General features: G+C 52.2%; 1 protein-coding gene across 1 annotated transcript in view; it reads left to right on the top strand.

Moving 5' to 3' along the window:
• The window catches only part of dnah1 (dynein, axonemal, heavy chain 1), a 1,119,271-nt gene that overhangs the window by 987,418 nt on the left and 111,992 nt on the right, over positions 1–19,861 (top strand). Inside the window, exon 71 of the mRNA XM_072472076.1 lies at positions 6,301–6,480. Coding sequence (XP_072328177.1) covers positions 6,301–6,480 — 180 coding nt within the window. The remainder of the gene's footprint in view (positions 1–6,300; positions 6,481–19,861) is intronic.

Genomic DNA, 19,861 nt, shown 5'->3' with positions numbered 1-19,861 from the left:
AATATGCAGACCCCCGTCCATTCGTGACCACGCTCGCCATCGGGGCCCTATACAGCAGCTGTACCCATCTAATATACTCATCTCCAAAGCCAAATCTCCTCAACACCTCCCACAAATAATCCCACTCCACTCTATCAAATGCTTTCTCGGCATCCATCGCCACCACTATCTCCGCTTCCCCCTCTGGTGGGGGCATCATCATTACCCCTAGCAGCCTCCGTATATTCGTATTCAGCTGTCTCCCCTTCACAAACCCAGTTTGGTCCTCATGGACCACCCCCGGGACACAATCCTCTATCCTCATTGCCATTACCTTGGCCAGAATCTTAGCGTCTACATTCAGGAGGGAAATAGGCCTATAGGACCCGCATTGCAGCGGGTCTTTTTCTTTCTTTAGGAGAAGCGATATCGTTGCCTCTGACATAGTCGGGGGCAGCTGTCCCCTTTCCCTCACCTCATTAAAGGTTCTCATCAGTAGCGGGGCGAGCAAGTCCACATATTTCCTGTAAAATTCAACTGGGAATCCATCCGGTCCCGGAGCCTTCCCCGCCTGCATGCTCCTAATTCCTTTCACTACTTCCTCCATTTCGATCTGTGCTCCCAGTCCCACCCTCTCCTGCTCCTCCACCTTAGGAAATTCCAGCTGTTCCAGAAAACACATCATTCTCTCCTTCCCATCCGGGGGCTTAGCTTCATATAATCTTTCATAGAATGCCTTGAACACTCCATTCACTCTCTCCGCTCCCCGCTCCATCTCTCCCTCCTCATCCCTCACTCCCCCTATTTCCCTCGCTGCTCCCCTTTTCCTCAGTTGGTGGGCCAGCAACCTGCTCGCCTTCTCCCCATATTCGTATTGTACACCCTGTGCCTTCCTCCACTGTGCCTCTGCAGTACCCGTAGTCAGCAAATCAAATTCTACATGTAGCCTTTGCCTTTCCCTGTACAGTCCCTCCGCCGGTGCCTCCGCATATTGCCTGTCCACCCTCAGAAGTTCTTGCAGCAACCGCTCCCGTTCCCTACTCTCCTGCTTTCCTTTATGTGCCCTGATTGATATCAGCTCCCCTCTAACCACTGCCTTCAGCGCCTCCCAGACCACTCCCACCTGGACCTCCCCATTATCATTGAGTTCCAAGTATTTTTCAATACACCCCCTCACCCTTAGACACACCCCCTCATCCGACGTTAGTCCCATGACCATTCTCCAGGGTGGACACCGTTCTTTTTCCTCCCCTATCTCCAAGTCCACCCAATGTGGAGCGTGATCCGAAATAGCTATAGCCGTATACTCCGTCCCCCTCACCTTCGGGATCAACGCCCTTCCCAAAACAAAAAAGTCTATTCGCGAATAAACTTTGTGGACATAGGAGAAAAACGAAAACTCCTTACTCCTAGGTCTACTAAATCTCCATGGGTCTACTCCTCCCATCTGCTCCATAAAGTCTTTAAGCACCTTGGCTGCTGCCGGCCTCCTTCCAGTCCTGGACCTCGATCTGTCCAGCCCTGGTTCCAGCACCGTGTTAAAATCTCCACCCATTACCAACTTCCCCACCTCTAGGTCCGGGATACGTCCTAACATGCGCCTCATAAAGTTGGCATCATCCCAGTTCGGGGCATATACGTTCACTAAGACCACCGCCTCCCCCTGTAATTTGCCACTCACCATCACGTATCTGCCCCCACTATCCGCCACTATGGTCTTTGCCTCAAACATTACCCGCTTCCCCACTAATATAGCCACCCCCCTGTTTTTCGCATCTAGCCCCGAATGAAACACCTGCCCCACCCATCCTTTGCGTAGTCTAACCTGGTCTATCAGTTTCAAATGCGTCTCCTGTAACATAACCACATCTGCCTTAAGTTTCTTTAGGTGTGCGAGTACCCGTGCCCTCTTTATCGGCCCGTTCAGCCCTCTCACATTCCACGTGATCAGCCGGGTTGGGGGGCTCTTTACCCCCCCCTTGTCGATTAGCCATCCCCTTTTACCCAGCTCCTCACCCGGTTCCCACGCAGCTGTGTCCCCCCCAGGCGGTGCCCCCCCGCCCCGCCCACCCCACCCCATACCAGCTCCCCCTTCTCCCCAGCAGCAGCAACCCAGTAATTCCCCCCCTCCCACCCCCCCCCCCGCTAGATCCCCCACTAGCGTAGTTACACCCCCCATGTTGCTCCCAGAAGTCAGCAAACTCTGGCCGACCTCGGCTTCCTCCCGTGACCTCGGCTCGCACCGTGCGACGCCCCCTCCTTCCTGCTTCCCTATTCCCGCCATAATTATCATAGCGCGTGAACAAAGCCCGCGCTTCCCTTTTGGCCCCGCCCCCAATGGCCAACGCCCCCAACTCCTCCACCTCCCTTCCTCCCTCCCCCACAACCTGTGGAAGAGAGAAAAGTTACCGGGTCGCAGGATTAACAACATAAAAATCATCCCTCCCCCCTTTTTCCCCCCTCTTCGCCCCCCATATTCGCCCCACCACTTTGTCTCAAACGTTCTTTTTTAATAACCCACTCATTCCAATTTCTCTTCAACAATAAATGTCCACGCCTCATCCGCCGTTTCAAAGTAGTGGTGCTTCCCTTGATATGTGACCCACAGTCTTGCCGGCTGCAGCATTCCAAATTTGATCTTCTTTTTATGAAGCACCGCCTTGGCCCGATTAAAGCTCGCCCTCCTTCTCGCCACCTCCGCACTCCAGTCTTGATATACGCGGATCACCGCGTTCTCCCATCTACTGCTCCGAGTTTTCTTTGCCCATCTTAGGACCATCTCTCTGTCCTTAAAACGGAGGAATCTCACCACTATGGCTCGAGGAATTTCTCCAGCCCTCGGTCTTCGCGCCATAACTTGATAGGCTCCCTCCACCTCCAGCGGACCCGTCGGGGCCTCCGATCCCATCAACGAGTGCAGCATCGTGCTCACATATGCCCCGACGTCCGCCCCTTCTGCACCTTCAGGAAGACCAAGAATCCTTAAATTCTTCCTCCTCGCATTATTCTCCAGCACCTCCAGCCTTTCCACACATCGTTTATGGTGTGCCTCGTGCATCTCCGTATTCACCACCAGGCCCTGTATATCGTCCTCGTTCTCGGCAGCCTTTGCCTTCACGACCTGAAGCTCCCGCTCCTGGATCTTTTGCTCATCTTTTAGCCCTTCAATCGCCTGTAATATCGGGGCCAACAGCTCCTTCTTCATCTCCTTTTTAAGCTCTTCCACGCAGCGTTTCAAAAACTCGTGTTGTTCAGGGCCCCATATTAAACTGCCACCTTCCGACGCCATTTTGATTTTTGCTTGCCTTCCTTGCCGCTGCTCTAAAGGATCCACCGCAATCCGGCCACTTTCCTCTCCTTTTTCCATCCGTATCCAGGGGGGATTCCCTTCTGGTTTACCGCACAGTGCTTTTAGCCGTTAAAATTGCCGTTGGGGCTCTTATTAAGAGCCCAAAAGTCCGTTCCACCGGGAGCTGCCGAAACGTGCGACTTAGCTGGTCATCGTCGCACCCGGAAGTCCCCGGAGGCAGGATTGTTGAAGGAGAGGCAGAAGTTCCAGATGGAGTTCGGGTTTGTGTCCATGGGGAAGGTAGTAGGGCAGTTGTGGAGGGCCAGAGGGGCAATGTATGAGTATGGGGAGGAGGCTAGTAGGATGCTGGCCCACCAACTTCGGAAGCAGGAGGCGGTGAGGGAGATCGGAAGGATGAAGGATAGGAGGGGAAGAGTGGTACTGGACCCGGTGGGGGTGAATGGGGTATTCGAGGAATTTTATAGGAGGCACTACGAATCGGAGCACCCGGCCAAGGGGGAGAGAATGCGGCGGTTCCTGGAGGGGTTGGAGTTCCCCAAGGTGGAGACGGACCTGGTGAAGGGGCTGGGAGCCCCCATTGGACTGGTAGAGGTGATGGTGGGCATGGGAACGATGCAGACAAGGACGGCCCTGGCACCGGATGGGTTTTCTGTAGAATTTTATAAGAGGTTTGGGGGGGGAACCTGGGGGCCTGCTGGTGAGGGTACATCATGAGATGACGGAAAAGGGAGAGCTCCCCCCTACATTATTGTAGCTGTCCATATCCCTAATACGAAAGAAGGACAAAGATCCGGAGCAGTGTGGGTCCTATCGCCCGTTATCGTTACTAAATGTGGACGCCAAATTGCTGGCAAAGATCCTGGCCTCGCGAATTGAGGACTGTGTGCCGGGGGTGATAGGGAAAGGTCAGACGGGGTTTGTAAAGGGGAGGCAACTGTCGGCGAATATTAAGAGACTGCTGAACGTGGTAATGATGCCCCCAGAGGGACAGGACGTGGAGGTGGCAGTAGCAATGGATGCAGAGAAGGCTTTTGATCGGGTGGAATGGGAGTACTTGTAGGATAGTTCGGGTTTGGGCAGGGGTTTATAGACTGGGTCCGATTGTTGTACAGGGTGCCAGTAGCAAGTGTGCAGCCAAGTCGGGTGAGCTCGGGGTACTTTAAAGCTGCACCATGTGACAAGGCAGGGGCTCACTTTCCCCAGTGAGCCAGTGCAGACTCGATGTGCCAAATGGCCTCCTTCTGCATTGGAAAGATTGTAGGATTCTGTGATTCTCTTTTGCCATTCCCCTTAAATTGGTGCTCTCTGGTTGTTGATCCTTGGGAATCGTTTCTCATTCCAAAGACCTGGTTGCAAGGAAACCAAGGTTAGGGACTAAATATTCCATGCAATTTGAGAAGGCAGGTAAAATGTAACCAGATTGAATAGGAGGGTGAATAGCCCTGATAATAAAGGAGTACATGAGGACAAAATCTGAAAGTAGATTCAATATGGGTGGAGATAAGGAATAATAACGGTTATGAAACACTGATTGATGCAGTTTACAGTAGCTATAAAGTTGCACAAAGTATTAATCATGAAATAATAGGAGCTTGTAACAAAGGCAATATGATAATGGTGGGAACTTTAGTCTTCAGATCGATTAGACAAATCAAATTGGCAATGGTCACCTGGAGGCTGAGTTCATAGAATAATGGGCAGCACGGTAGCACAGTGGTTAGCACAGTTGCTTCACAGCTCCAGGATACCAGGTTCGATTCCCGGCTTGGATCTCTGTCTGTGCGGAGTCTGCACGTTCTCCCCCTGTCTGCGTGGGTTTCCTCCGGGTACTCCGGTTTCCTCCCACCATCCAAAGATGTGCAGATTAGATGGATTGGCCATACTAAATGGCCCATAGTGTTCAAAAAGGTTAGGTGGGGTTACTGGGTTGTAGAGATAGGGTGGAGTTGTGGGTTTAGATGGGTCGGTTTTTCCAGTGCGAACTCGATGGGCCAAATGGCCTCCTTCTGCACTGTAAATTCTATGTCTATGTCTCATACATTTGAGACACTATTCTAGAACAGTGTGTTGTGAACCAACCAGGGATGAATAAGGCTATTTTAGCTCTTGTATTGTATAATAAGATAGTGTCAATTAGTAATCTCATAGTAAAGAATTGTATGATCATATTATGATGGAATTTCACATTAGGTTTGAGAGTGACATATTTAATTCTGAAACAAGAGACTTACACTTAAAATAAAGGCAATTACAGAAGCATAAGGGACAACAAAGTAGATTAAAACCAAAAAGCCTGGAGGTATATCAGCCCCAGTGTTTGGAAGAGAGGTAATAAAAGCACCTATATTACTGTCAGCACAAAGAAAGGAGCAGATTGGCGAATGTTTTAGTCAATAATATTTCTCTTAACTTATTTAATAGTCTAATATCTAGAGGCATGGCACCTTATTCTGTGAATGCGCATCCTGTTCCATGGGGGAAGTCCAGGAGGTTTTTCTTGCTCTAGACACTCACATATATCTAGTGTCATCAGCTGGAAAAGCTCAAGCTCAGTGTTTCAGAGTTTGAACAGCATCGGCATCATAGCAGTGCATCCATGAGGCTCAGAGATGCCTGGATAGCAAATTTATGGATGTGGTAACCCTGAAGCATAAGGCTGCATGAGATAACATTTATTTATCTCTATTTGGGCCACTAGTACATTTCTCTTGTCATAAATGTTTTGTGAATTCTGATAAAGAGCATTTAATTCTAATTTTTTATGCTTATTTCCTGCTTGGTCCTTATTTGCTAATGTACTATTACTGTTAAACTTTCTGATCCTTCCTGCCACACTCATACTTATCTAAATCCAGATTGCTACACCGATCCATTGATCTTTCTTTTTAGATTTTTAAATTTCTCCTCACCTGACCCCTTCTCCCTCCACTTTTTACTTCAAAGCCCTTTCAACAGCCGTAGTTCAGTTAATCTGGATACTAACCTCTTAACATTTTTTCCTTTAATTTCAGACTGGGAATTTTAAGTCGCTTCTGCTATCCTTATGTCTTTTCCATGGAATCACCATAGAACGTAGAAAGTTTGGGCCACTTGGTTTCAATATTCCCTATGAATTCACGGATGGAGACTTACGAATCTGCATTAGCCAGCTAAAAATGTTCTTGGAAGAGTATACTGAACTACCCTTCAAGGTGTGTGGTGTAATTTATAATTGTAACTATAATGTACTTAGTTATATTTATTAAGGTGCCAAGGAATCAAAGTTGGTAAGATGGAAGCATATACAGCACTCCGTCTTTCCAGGTTTTAAAATTGATTTGCTCAGAATAACTGCTTGGAGATCGTCCACTGATGAACTGTGGGTGGCATTTTATGTGTTCCCTACTGATCTTGCGTTGTCCTTCCCTGCCCCTACCGATGCTGACTAACATAATGTATTTGCCTCATATGATGAATGTAGAAATTGTTATATATTGTATTTTGTATCTGTTGCAGTAATATTCTTAAAGAACCTAGGTAAGAGGCGAGATTCTCTGACCCCCCGCCGAGTCGGAGAATCCCCAGTGGGAGGCGCAAATTCTGCCCCATTGCCCCGACGCCGGCTGCCGTATTCTCCGGCGCCATTTTTCGGGTGGGGGCGGGATCACCGCCACGCCGGTCGGGGGCCATTGACAGTGCCCCCCCCCCGGCGATTCTCCGGGCCCCGATGGGCCGAACAGCCGTCCATTTTGCCCAGTCCCACCAGCGTGAATCACTCAACTCAGGCACCGGCGGGATGTGGCAGGTGAGTATGCGTGGGCTCACCGATCTGCGGGTGGGCTTATTCCGTGGGGGAACTTCTTCCTTCCGCGCCGGGCCCCTGTAGGGCTCCGCCATATTGCCCGGGGGCCAGTGCGGAGAAGAGAACCCCCCGCGCATGCGTGAGAATATGCCGGCCAGTCCACGCATGCGTGGAATCACGCCGGCCGTTCCATGCATGCCCAAACTCGCGTCGGCCCGTCGGCACCGGCTGGAGCAGCGCCAACCCCTCCGGCGTCCACCTAGCCCCCTACAAAGGTGAGAATTCCTCACCTTCGAGGGCTGTTGACGCCGGAGTCGTTGGCGCCAGTTTTCCCGCCGGTGTGGGGACTTAGTCCCCAGAAGAGAGGATCCTGGCCAAAGTATCCAGACTGTGTGTCTGCTAAAGCTGTAATTAAGAGTCAGAAAAAGTGAGGTCATGATTGATTCTAACCATTTCCATAGAAGGCTAATGGAACATTGTTGAGATTCTCTGGAGAGTAGATAATTTATGAGGGGTTGTATGTAGTCCGAGCTATTCATGTCATATTGCATCTTAGTGGGATACAGATGATGTAATTAATGGGAGGAGCCATGTCTGTCTGTAGTTTTGCAGTTTGACATAGGATTTAAGTCAAACAAGACAGAAGGATTTTAAGTGGGCAGCACGGTAGCATTGTGGATAGCACAATTGCTTCACAGCTCCAGGGTCCCAGGTTCGATTCCGGCTTGGGTCACTGTCTGTGCGGAGTCTGCACATCCTCCCCGTGTGTGCGTGGGTTTCCTCCGGGTGCTCCGGTTTCCTCCCACAGTCCAAAGATGTGCAGGTTAGGTGGATTGGCCATGATAAATTGCCCTTAGTGTCCAAAATTGCCCTTAGTGTTGGGTGGGGTTGCTGGGTTGTGGGGATAGGGTGGAGGTGTTGCCCTTGGGTCGGGTGCTCTTTCCAAGAGCCGGTGCAGACTCGATGGGCCGAATGGCCTCCTTCTGCACTGTAAATTCTATGTAAATTCTATGAAGTTGATCAGCAGTTTTGCAAAATGCTGCTAGGTGGAGCAGAAGTGTCCTGGATCTGCTCTTGAAAGGGTCTCTCTCTCCAAAAGTCTCTACACAGCTGAGAAAGTAATCTGTTTATTGACTTTATTTATAAGTGGTATTTGAACTGTATTGGGTTGCTCAATTGGAGTTAGAAGCAGCTATAGATAGTAAGTTCAAGTTTTTTCTTTTGTTTAAGAACTGTTTAACTGATAATGGTAAAGCTATTTATCTGATGTTAATGTGGTTAATTTTCTGTTTAAATTAAAGTTTATTCCAACATAAAAGATATCTATTATTTAGAGTCATCACTCCTGGGGATCCTTTCCTTACAGTTTTACAATTTGAAAATTGTTTGGGGGTTCTTGTCCAGTATCTTTACAAATGTTGGGGTCTGGTCCAGTATCCTAATACTCAGGCGGTAAAACTTTCTTTAGCCTTGGGGACACTAATGCACCACCCAGCAGAAATCATCCCTTTTCTGAAAGTGAGTTTCTCAACAAACAAGAAGGATTATGTTTATTTCAGAGTTGTTTTCTTATTTATTCTATCCTTCGGGGTTCCAAACGATCCTTCGGCTCATTCTCTGGCTGACTACGAATCAGAGCCAATAAAGTTATGAATTTGACTCCAGGAGAGGAAATCAGGACACTACACCACTCTCCCCACTGACCGCGAAGGCCTCTGGCTGTGCTGCTGAAGGGCTATTGCTAATAGGAAATTGGCAATCGTAGTTAAGTGAGCACTTCACACATCCCAAGTGGACTCCCGTGGATAGGCCTGCCGTTTAGCATATGGGAGTTATTACCTAGCATCCCAATCAGACCATGATGCCTGGGATGATGGGGCAATCAATGGGAAAATGGAGGATCCCGGGATGGAAGACATCGCTGTTTATCAGTCTCACACCCTCTCCCAATTCCTTACAAATATTGAGCGCTTTGAACGATATTTTGGACCCGTGGAACTTGTCCCAGTGGTGCTGCTGGCAGGCCAGGCAGCCGAACACTAGAGACAGTGGCAGCAGCAGCATCAACAGAGACTCTAAGCGGCAGCTCATGTGCAGGGCCCCGCCCCACATCCTGAGAAATCGGCCACCCATCAGGCCAGGGTGAGACCCAGAGGGAGAGGCCAGCGACGGCCCAGTGTGTACAGTCATTGCTGGTCTTTCGAGCAAATGAAGGACAGCGTGTGCCACAAGAGGCTACGCTTCAACAAGCAGACGGTGCAATACCTGTCCATGTCCTCGCGGAGTCTTCTTTGTGGCCGTCAAGGCCACCGCAGTCGTGAACTTTTATGCCTCGGGATCATTCCAGGGTTTGAGCGGAGACTTGTATGGCATCACTCAGGCTACAGCCCGCAGGTGCATCCAACAGGTCACGGATGCCGTGATTGCCCAGGCAGAAAATTATATAAACTTTGACATGGATCAAGCCCAACAAGTAGCCGGGGCAACAGAATTCTCCCATCATCGCCAGGATGCCCCAGGTCCAGGGGCTGATAGACTGCACACATGTCGCCTTGCGCTCACCGGGCCATCGGGGAGTGCCTTATGTCAACAGAAAAAGGTTCCACTCCCTGAACATCCACCACTTGCGCAACCATTGTCTTAGGATCATGCACATCTGTGCACACTTCCCAAGGAGTCAGCACGATAGCCATATCCTGGGGCAGTCAGACATCCCTAGCCTCTTCGAAGACCAACCAAGGCTGGCTGGGGATAAGGGGTATCTGCTTCGGACCTGGCTAATGACGGCAGTACGGAGGCTGGAGACTGTTGCGGAGACCGATTCAATGAGACCCATGTGGCCACCTGGGCTGTCATTGAGCAGTGCATTGGACTGCTGAAAATGTAGTTCCGATACCCTGACCGATCAGGTGATGCACTGCAGTACACCCCATGGGCAGTCGCCCGCTTCATGGTGGTCTGCTGTGTTCTCCACAAGCTGGCGCAGTAGCGAGGCGACGTGCTGGAGGTGGAGGATGAGGAACATGTGGCCACCTCCGAGGAACAGGAGGACGGCAATGAGGAGGAGGCACCGGACCATCAGAGGCAGGACAGCGATCCCGGGGAGGAACCGGAGAACCAGCCAGAGGCTGGAGGACTGGCGAAAGCGGCGAGGGTCCGGCAGCACGGTAGCACAAGTGGCCAGCACTGTGGCTTCACAGCGCCAGGGTCCCAGGTTCGATTCCCCACTGGGTCACTGTTGGTGCGGAGTCTGCACGTTCTCCCCATGTCTGCGTGGGTTTCCTCCGTGTGCTCCGGTTTCCTCCCACAGTCCAAAGATGTGCAGGTTAGGTGAATTGGCCATGATAAATTGCCCTTAGTGTCCCAAAAGGTTGGGAGGGGTTATTGGGTTACGGGGATAGGGTGAAAATGAGGGCTTAAGTGGGTCGGTGTAGACTCGATGGGCCGGATGGCCTCCTTCTGCACTTTATGTTCTATGTTCTATGTAACCCGGAATGCCAGGGAGGGCCTCATTCTCTCCCACTTCACATATGACATGGCCTGGTCTATCATCGCTAATCCCCCCCACATATTCCACCATCCCAGGGTCTGTGTTATATCACTCCAGGATGCTGGAATTGTGTCGGCACTGTCAGCGGGTTGCTGTCGAGGGTAGGGGGATGATGATAACCTGCAGAGAGCTGAGCGCTTGGAGGGCCCCCGTGCACTTGGCAGTGGCACATGCACAACGGGGTGGAACTCGGTAGAGCTGGTGGCCACTGTTGCCACTCCATGGGACGGCTCCAGGTTGATACCCAGCGCCCCCTACTCTCGGTCGGTGCCCATAGGGCCCTGGGTTCACCTTGGGACGGCGGGCAGCTGGATTGAACCCCGGCTGCCCCTGCATCATCTGGCCCTGCCAGCTCTGGTGGCTCCCCAATGTCTGCACCATGGTGTTGATGCCCTCAGTGATGCTCCTCAGTGATTGGGACATTCTCTGCAGTGGCTCGACAATGCCCAACTGCGACTGGGACAAGCTCCGCAGCACCTCAGCTATTTCCATCTGAGACAGAGACATGTCAATGTCCACCTGATATTGGGTCACGTTCCCCAGTGAGTCGTATAGTTTATCGAGGCCTTCAGCCATGGCCGTCACTGACTGCGCCACGCCTTGGTCACCTCCACTCATGCTGTTGACATCTCTCCACTATGATTGACACCCTAGCAGTGTTGTCCTTGGTGCCACGCATTGCCGGCGCCATCTCCTGCGCCCATGGTCTCTACAACTCCTCCAACTGGCTACGGACCTGCTGGAGTGTCGCTAACATGTCCCTCTGAATTTCACGGCCGCACCCTAACGTCTGCATCAGCGTTCCATGAGCTCAGCATCTGACTGAGACCCAACTGGATCCTGGGATCCAGTAGACCTCGAATGCTGTCTCGCTTGGGTATTCCTACCTGATGTGCATCTGCAACTGTGTGGTGCGCACCAGAATGTGCCCCGGAAGCCTAACCGCTAACGTTGCCCACCGAGGTGCGTGACTCTGCTCTGGTGGAGGGTGGGGGTGAAAGCTGTGACGCATTGATAGTGCCAACCTCAGAGCTGTCCTCCGTGGTGTTCTCATGGGAGGCATCGGGGGATGACCATCCCAGGCGGGCTGGCACCATCGACTCGCGTTCCTGCAGGAGAATGGACATGTGGTCAGTGGGAGGGATGGGTCATTCTGTACGGCAATAATAACTCACGTGTGACAGTTCATCTCGGTGGGGCCCGGTGGATCCTCACCTCTGCGCTGTGCGCCGACCTCCGCGTTGGTGACTTCTCTGCCCCTGACTGCCACCGTAACCTCCAAGGCCCGTTCCTCGAAGATGGTGAGGATTCTGATATTTGACATCCGATTGCCAGTCTGGGCCCTCTCCCGACGATTGTGGTACAACTTCTCCCGCGGGGACACTGAGAGGGCATCATTAGCTGCACGTTTGGTTCAGCGCCGGGGAGGGGGGGGATCGTGGGAGGGGGGGATCGTGGGAGGGGGGTAGTTGGGGATGGGGCTTGGGATGGGGAAGAAAGGCGGTTTCAAGAAGAGGTTTGGGAGGGCACAGCACAGTGCTGGGCAGGGGCGGTGCCAGGTGCAGAGGGGGGTGTGGGCTTTGTAGGTCATTGATCTTCTTGCGGCACTGGGTGCCTGGTCCTCCTAGTGACGATGCCTGAACTGACGCTGCCATTTACTCCCAGGCGGCATTGGCTGCCCTGGGGCTTACCCTCTGAGACCATCGGGGGAAAGGACATCCCTCCTGGCCTCAACTGCCAGGATTTCACAGTGGAGGCCACGACGGCCCCTATGAGAGAGGCAATGGGCAATGTGGAGCGGAGGCTAGATGCCCAGGTAACAACGACAAGGGACCACAAAAAAGCAGCCATGGACCAAGGAGACCAAATCGCAGCACTTGAGACTGAGGTGGCGAGCCTGGTAACGACCCAGAAGGGGTTGAAGGATAAAGCTGACAACAAAGAGACCTGATCGCATCAGCAAAACTTGAGAATTGTGGAGCTCCCTGAAGGAACAGAGGGGAGAAACGCCATAGAATACGTAGCAGCGATTCTCGGGAAGATGGTCGTTGAGAAGGTCTTCACTAACCCACAGGTTGTTTCGACAGTGGTCCAGGGCTGGGGAACCACTGCTGGCAATAATGATGAGGTTGCATATGTGCCAAGACAAACAGCAGATCCGGAGGTGGGCAAAGAGCGCGAGAGGGTGTAAATGTGAAAGACATTCCATCTTGTAGCAGGACATTGGTGCTGTCCTGGCCAAGCGCCAGGCAGAATTCAACGGTGTCAAACTCACGCTATACAAAATTGGGGTGCAGTTTGGCATGTTCTACCCTGTGGGTCACATACCAAGATAAAGAACACTACTTTGACATCCCAAAGGAGGCCAACAGGTTTGTCCAGAAAAATGGACTGGGCAACCAACGATAGGGTAAAATGGCCAGAATGCGGAGAATTCGAGCAGGGCAGGAGCCACCTCAGGCAGAGGTGTGGAGTGAGGTGGTCAGGGGCAGAGAGGCAGATGGGGGTTAAGCAGGGGAATCCGACTGTTAAGAGAGCCACTACACTAGCGAGCAAGTTGGTGTATAGAAGTACAGTGAAGAGGAGGCCGCGGCGCGCTTCCCGGGAGTGAGGGAGCGCCTGGCAGAGGTGAAGGGAGAAACAACTTCAAGGGATACAAAGGGTGAAAAGGGGGGTCAAGGAGGTAGAGAGAGGGGAGGGGTGGTACTTGGAGGGGGAAGCACAAGGGTAGGGGAGTACAGGGGGAGAAACAAAGGGGGTAGGGGAGTGGCATGGGGGATGGGTAGAGCGCTGGTTGCAGCAGACAACATGTGGAGATGGCGAAAATGAGGAAGTAGTTGGCGGCCATCTTGAATGGCCCACGAACAAGGGCAGGCTGAACAAACAGGACCAGGCCCACAGGGTGAGTGTGGTTGATCCCACAGGAGGGAGGGGATGGGGGAAGGAGGGGTCAACACCCACCCCCATCCGGATTGTAACATGGAATGTGAAATGTGAGGGACTCAATGGGCCAGTGAAAAGATCCAGAGTCCTCGCCCATCTCAAGAGTCTGAAGGTTGACTTAGCCTTCTTACAGGAGACACACCTAAGAGAGAGGGACCGACGGCGGGTAAGAAAGGGCTGGGTGGGACAAGCGTTTCATTCATGTTTTAACACCAGGACATGGGGGGTGGCCGTACTAATTTCATTCACGGTGACGAGCACAGTGATGGACCCGGGGGGGGGGGGGGGGGGGGGGGGGTGGGTACATGATGGTCAGCGGGATTCTGGAAGGGGCCCCGGTAATCTTCGTAAAAAGATATGCCCCGAACTGGGACAATGCAGAATTTGTCAAAACAACGATGGCCAAAATCCCAGACCTGGACGCCCACCTATGTATCATGGAGGAGGGCTTTAACTGCATACAGGACCCGACAGTGGACAGATCCAACCCCAGAACAGGAATAGTGTCAGTTATGAGAATTGAAAGCCTTTATGGAGCAGATTGGGGGGGGGGGGGGGTGCCAGGTGTACATCCTTGGAGATTCAATCACCCGAGAGAAAAATAATTCCCTTCTCCCACGGGCACAAGGCCTACTCGCATATATGCTTCTTTGTCAAAAGGTAACAAAGGTGGAATACTCTGTGATTATAACTCCGACCATGTGCCAAATTACATGGATGTGAGGTTGGAGATGGGCTAGGCCAAACGCCCCCCCATGGAGGCTGGATGCAGCTCTCCACGCCGATAAGGAATACTGGCAGAGAAGAAAAGCTGCAGATGGAATTTGATCTGCTCTCCACAAGTAAGGCAGTCCACCAGCTCCACCAGGCATGGGGGGCCTTCTACATGTGGGCAGCACGGTAGCACAGTGGTTAGCACAGTTGCTTCACAGCTTCAGTGTTCCAGGTTCGATTCCCGGCTTGGGTCACTGTCTGTGCGGAGTCTGCACGTTCTCCCCGTGTCTGCGTGGGTTTCCTCCGGGTGCTCTGGTTTCCTCCCACAGTCCAAAGATGTGCAGGTTAGGTGGATTGGCCATGATAAATTGCCCCTGGTGTCCAAAAAGGGTAGGTGGGGTTAGTGGGTACGGGGATAGGGTGGAGGCATGGGCTTAAGTAGGGTGCTCTTTCTACGAGCCGGTGCAGACTCGATGGGCTGCACTGTAAATTCTATGATTCTAAAACATGGAGACAAGGCCAGCCGCATGCTGGCACACCAGCTAAGAAAGCAAGCAGCCGCAAAAGAAATAGCGCAAGTTAGGGACAGAAATGGTCGGATGGCAGCAGATCCAAACGAGGTTAACAAGGCCGTTGCAAACTTTTACCGAGGGCTATACACCTCCAAATTCCTGGAGGTGGACTCGGTGATGGAACAGTTCCTCGACAGACTGGATATACCGGTGGTGAGGGAGGACAGGAAGCAAGGGCTGGAAGCACCGGTAGAGTTGGGTGAAATCATGGAAAGCATTCATTCCATGCAGTCAGGGAACACACCGGGACCGGATGGGTCCCCGGGAGACTGTTACAAAACCTTTGCAGCAGCGCTGGCCCTGCACTTGCGGGAGATGTTCAATGACTCACTGTCAAAGGGGGCCCTCCGCCCATGCTGGCCCAGGGCTCGATCTCATTGATACCCGTGATAGGACAACGACCCGACAGAGTGTGGAGCATACAGGCTGATCTCTCTCTTAAAAACACTGATGCGAAATCCTGCGAAAGCTTTGGCGAGGCGCCTGGAGAGCTGCCTGCCAGAAATGATCATAGAAGATCAGACCGGATTTGTCAAAGGCAGACAACTAACAGCGAACGTCAAACACCTGCTGAACGTAATAATGACCTCATCAGGGGAGAGGACACCAGAGGCGTTTGTCTCTCTGGGCACTGAGAAAGCTTTTGATCGAGTAGAATGGAGGTATCTCAAGGAGGTGCTTGAATGGTTTGGGTTTGCGCTCCTACAGACGAACGCAACTAGCTCCAAATACTTTTGACTGCTCAGACGAAAGAGGTAGGGGTGCCCGTTATCCCCACTCCTGTTCGCACTGGCAACCAAACCACTGGCCATCTTCCTTAGATCGGTGGAGTGATGGTCGGGCATTTGGAGAAGGGCCAGAGAGTATAGAGTTTTCGCTCTATGTGGATGACCTGTTCCTCTACGTGTCGAACCCCTTAGCCAGCATGGGAAAGATGACAGGACTCCTTAGGGAGTGCCTTCTCAGGTTACAAACTCAACCTGCGAAAGAGTGGAATCTTCCCAGTGGACCCTGAGAGAGAGAGAGGAGCGAAGCTCAAAGAATTTACCTTTTAAAATGAACCAAACCACGTTCAGGTATTTGGGGATACACGTGGCCCACAACTGGACTAGGCTGCACAAATGGAACCTCTCCAGCCTGGTGGAGGAGGTGAAGAGGGACCTGCAAAGATGGAACACGCTCCCTCTTTGGCTAGTGGGAAGAGTACAGATGAGCGTGCTGCCTGGGTTCCTCTTCGTATTCAGATCATTCCTGACCTTCAGCCCCAAATCCTTCTTCACCAGAGTCGACAAGTTAATCATGGCCCAGGGCAGCACGGTGGCACAGTGGGTTAGTCCTGCGGCCTCACGGCGCCGAGGTCCCAGGTTCGATCCCAGCTCTGGGTCACTATCCATGTGGAGTTTGCACATTCTCCCCGTGTTTGCGTGGGTTTCTCCCCCACAACCCAAAAATGTTTCGAGCTAGGTGGATTGGCCACGCTAAATTGCCCCTTAATTGGAAAAAATTAATTGGGTACTGTAAAAAAAAATTTTTAAAGTTAATCATGGCCTTCGTCTGGCGGGGGAGGGGTGGTGCAAGATTCCCTAGGATACGCAAGACCATCTTACAATGAGGGTGGCATGTGGGAGGCCTGGCCCTACCAAACCTCCTATTCTACCCCTGGGCAGTAAACGTGGAGAGGGTGAGGGGGTGGCTGAGGGAACTGGAGGCGGACTGGGTCCGAATGGAGGTGGGCTCCTGCACGGGTGCTGGCCACCGCAGCACTCATAGATCATAGAATTTACAGTGCAGAAGGAGGCCATTCGGCTTATCGATTCTGCACCGGCTCTTGGACAGAGCACCCTAACCAAGGTCAACACCTCCACCCTATTCCCACAACCCAGCAACCCCACCCAACACTAAGGCCAATTTTGGACACTAAGGGCAATTTATCAGGGCCAATCCACCTAACCTGCACATCTTTGGACTGTGGGAGGAAACCGGAGCACCCTGAGGAAACCCACGCACACAAGGGGAGTGTGGTGTTGGGTGTTCTGACACACAGATGAGCCAACACGGTTGTATATGGTACAACGCTATTTTATTCAAACTTACTATGTACAGTTTTGTCTTTGCACTCTGCACGTGGGGGTTCCCTGCTTGTGATGTTGTAACAGCTCTTCTCTGTTTCTTTGTCCCCAGACCTACTGACCACCAGGTGTCGTGCTCGTGCTTTTTATGTGGTTGGTGTTCTTGTCTGTGATTGGTTGTGGTGTTGTGTGCTCTGATTTGCCTGTTGGTGTGTCCATCATGATGTGTGTGTTTGAATATCATGACATCCCCCCTTTTTACAAAGATATGTGCCTACGTGGTAATAAATATGATCGTGTCGTGAGTGCATCTAAGAGTGTGTGTGTGTCGTGTGCAGCATGTGCATATGACGGAACTATGTACATGGGGCGATGTCGGGTGCGTCACATGAACCAAGTTGTACCATAACATAACATAAATGCGAACGAGAGAAGAAGAAAAAAAAAAACTTGAACAGTTGTCCAGTCAGACGACATCTGGAACGATAAACAACAACAGGTTATCATGTAAAATTGTGCAACTTGTTAAACATATGAACGGTATTATAAGTCCAGTCTAATGGGCTTGCGACGAGTTCGGGTTGACCGCCTCAAGGGTGGATCAAGAACCACCGGCTGCTGTGCAGGCATGGCCATGGGTGGCGATGGAAAGGGCGTGATGTGCGGCAGCTCCACAAAGTCATCCTCGGAAGCCTGTTGAGGATCTGGCGTGTGCGTACTGTGTGGCTGTGAGCGTGGAAGTCGGCGAAGGGCGCGCCGATTGCGGCGACGCACTGAACCATCCGGCATGCGAACCAGGAACGAGCGGGGAGCCACTTGTCGGAGGACTTCGGCCGGTGCTGACCAGCCACCATACGGTTGATGGACGCGTACTTTGTCTCCGGAGGACAGGGGGGGCAGGTCCGTCGCTCGTGTGTCGTACCGACTTTTCTGGCGATCACGCTGCATTTGCATGTTCCGAAGAACCGTCTCATGGTCTGTTGTTGGTGCCAGGATGGAAGGTACCGTCGTCCTGAGGGAGCGACCCATTAGTAGCTGTGCTGGCGAGAGACCCGTGGATAGCGGGGCCGATCGATAGGCCAGCAAGGCAAGGTTAAAGTCCGATCCGGCAGCAGCCGCCTTGCACAGGAGCCGCTTGGCGATGTGGACACCCTTTTCAGCCTTCCCGTTCGATTGTGGATGTAGAGGGCTGGATGTCACATGAGTGAAACCATATGCTGCGGCAAAGGACGACCATTCACGGCTGGCGAAGCAGGGTCCATTGTCTGACATGACAGTCCTTGGAATGCCATAGCGAGCAAATGTTTCCTTGCAGGCCCCAATGACTGCGGACGACGTCAGATCATGGAGAGGCATGACTTCCGGGTAGTTTGAGAAGTAGTCTATAATAACGATGTAATCTCTGCCGAGCGCGTGAAATAGGTCAACACCCACCTTCGCCCAGGGGGACGTCACCATCTCGTGTGGTAGAAGTGTTTCCGGAGGTTGCGCCGGCTGAAACCTCTGACAGGTTGTGCAGTTGAGCACCATGTTGGCTATGTCTTCATTAATACCCGGCCAATATACCGCCTCCCGGGCCCTTCGTCTGCATTTTTCGACGCCCAAGTGGCCTTCGTGTAGTTGATGAAGAATCATCTGGCGCACGCTGTGCGGAATAACGATCCTGTCTGATTTCATAAGGACCCCGTCTATGTTGGTAAGATCATCTCGCACATTATAAAACTGGGGGCACTGCCCTTTGAGCCACCCTTCCGTCATGTGGCGCATCACTCGCTGCAGAAGGGGGTCAGTCGCCGTCTCTGCGCGTATGTGGGCCAGACTAGGATCATCAGCTGGCAGATTTGCTGCTGTCAGAGTTACGTGTGCCTCAATTTGACGCACGAACCCCTCCGCATCTGGTGGTGTGCTCACTGCTTGGGAAAGCGTGTCCGCCACGATGAGATCCTTCCCCGGAGTGTAGATCAGTTCGAAATCGTACCTCCTGAGTTTAAGTAAGATGCGCTGGAGGCGAGGAGTCATGTCGTTCAGGTCTTTGTTAATGATGTTGACCAGGGGGCGGTGGTCAGTTTCGACCGTAAATCGTGGCAGGCCATACACATAGTCGTGGAACTTGTCCAGTCCAGTTAACAAGCCCAGGCATTCTTTTTCGATTTGCGCGTAGCGCTGTTCGGTAGGGGTCATGGCTCGTGAGGCATATGCAACCGGGGCCCATGACGACGTGCTGTCTTTTTGCAGGAGTACCGCTCCAATACCAGATTGGCTGGCGTCTGTTGAGATCTTTGTAGGGCGAGTCGTGTCAAAGAAGGCCAGCACTGGTGCCGTGACCAGTTTGTGCTTGAGCTCCTCCCATTCCCGCTGATGCGATTGGTGCCAGTTGAATTCTGTCGATTTTTTTACGAGATGGCGCATATTTGTTGTATGAGAAGCCAGGTTGGGAATGAACTTCCCAAGGAAGTTGACCATGCCCAGGAATCTTAGGACAGCCTTCTTGTCAGCCGGTCGTGGCATGGCTGTGATGGCGCTAACCTTGTCTGCATCGGGACGGACCCCTGACCTTGAGATGTGGTCCCCGAGGAATTTCAGCTCCGTCTGGCCGAAGGCACACTTCGCACGGTTGAGACGCAGGCCATTTTGTCGTATGCGGGTGAAGACACGTCGTAGACGATGCATGTGTTCCTGCGGAGTGGTGGACCAAATGATGATATCGTCCACATATACACGTACCCCTTCGATGCCTTCCATCATCTGCTCCATAATGCGGTGGAAAACTTCAGATGCTGAAATGATGCCGAATGGCATCCGGTTGTAGCAGAATCTGCCAAAAGGGGTGTTGAATGTGCATAGTCTTCGGCTGGCCGGGTCCAGTTGGATCTGCCAAAATCCTTTGGACGCATCCAATTTGGTGAATATTTTGGCTCGCGCCATCTCGCTGGTGAGGTCCTC

This window comes from Scyliorhinus torazame, chromosome 13 (assembly GCF_047496885.1).
Source record: "Scyliorhinus torazame isolate Kashiwa2021f chromosome 13, sScyTor2.1, whole genome shotgun sequence".
In the NCBI taxonomy this organism is placed as follows: domain Eukaryota; kingdom Metazoa; phylum Chordata; class Chondrichthyes; order Carcharhiniformes; family Scyliorhinidae; genus Scyliorhinus; species Scyliorhinus torazame.
The sequence above is the reverse complement of the archived record's forward strand: the minus strand, read 5'-3'. Positions and strand labels throughout refer to the sequence as shown.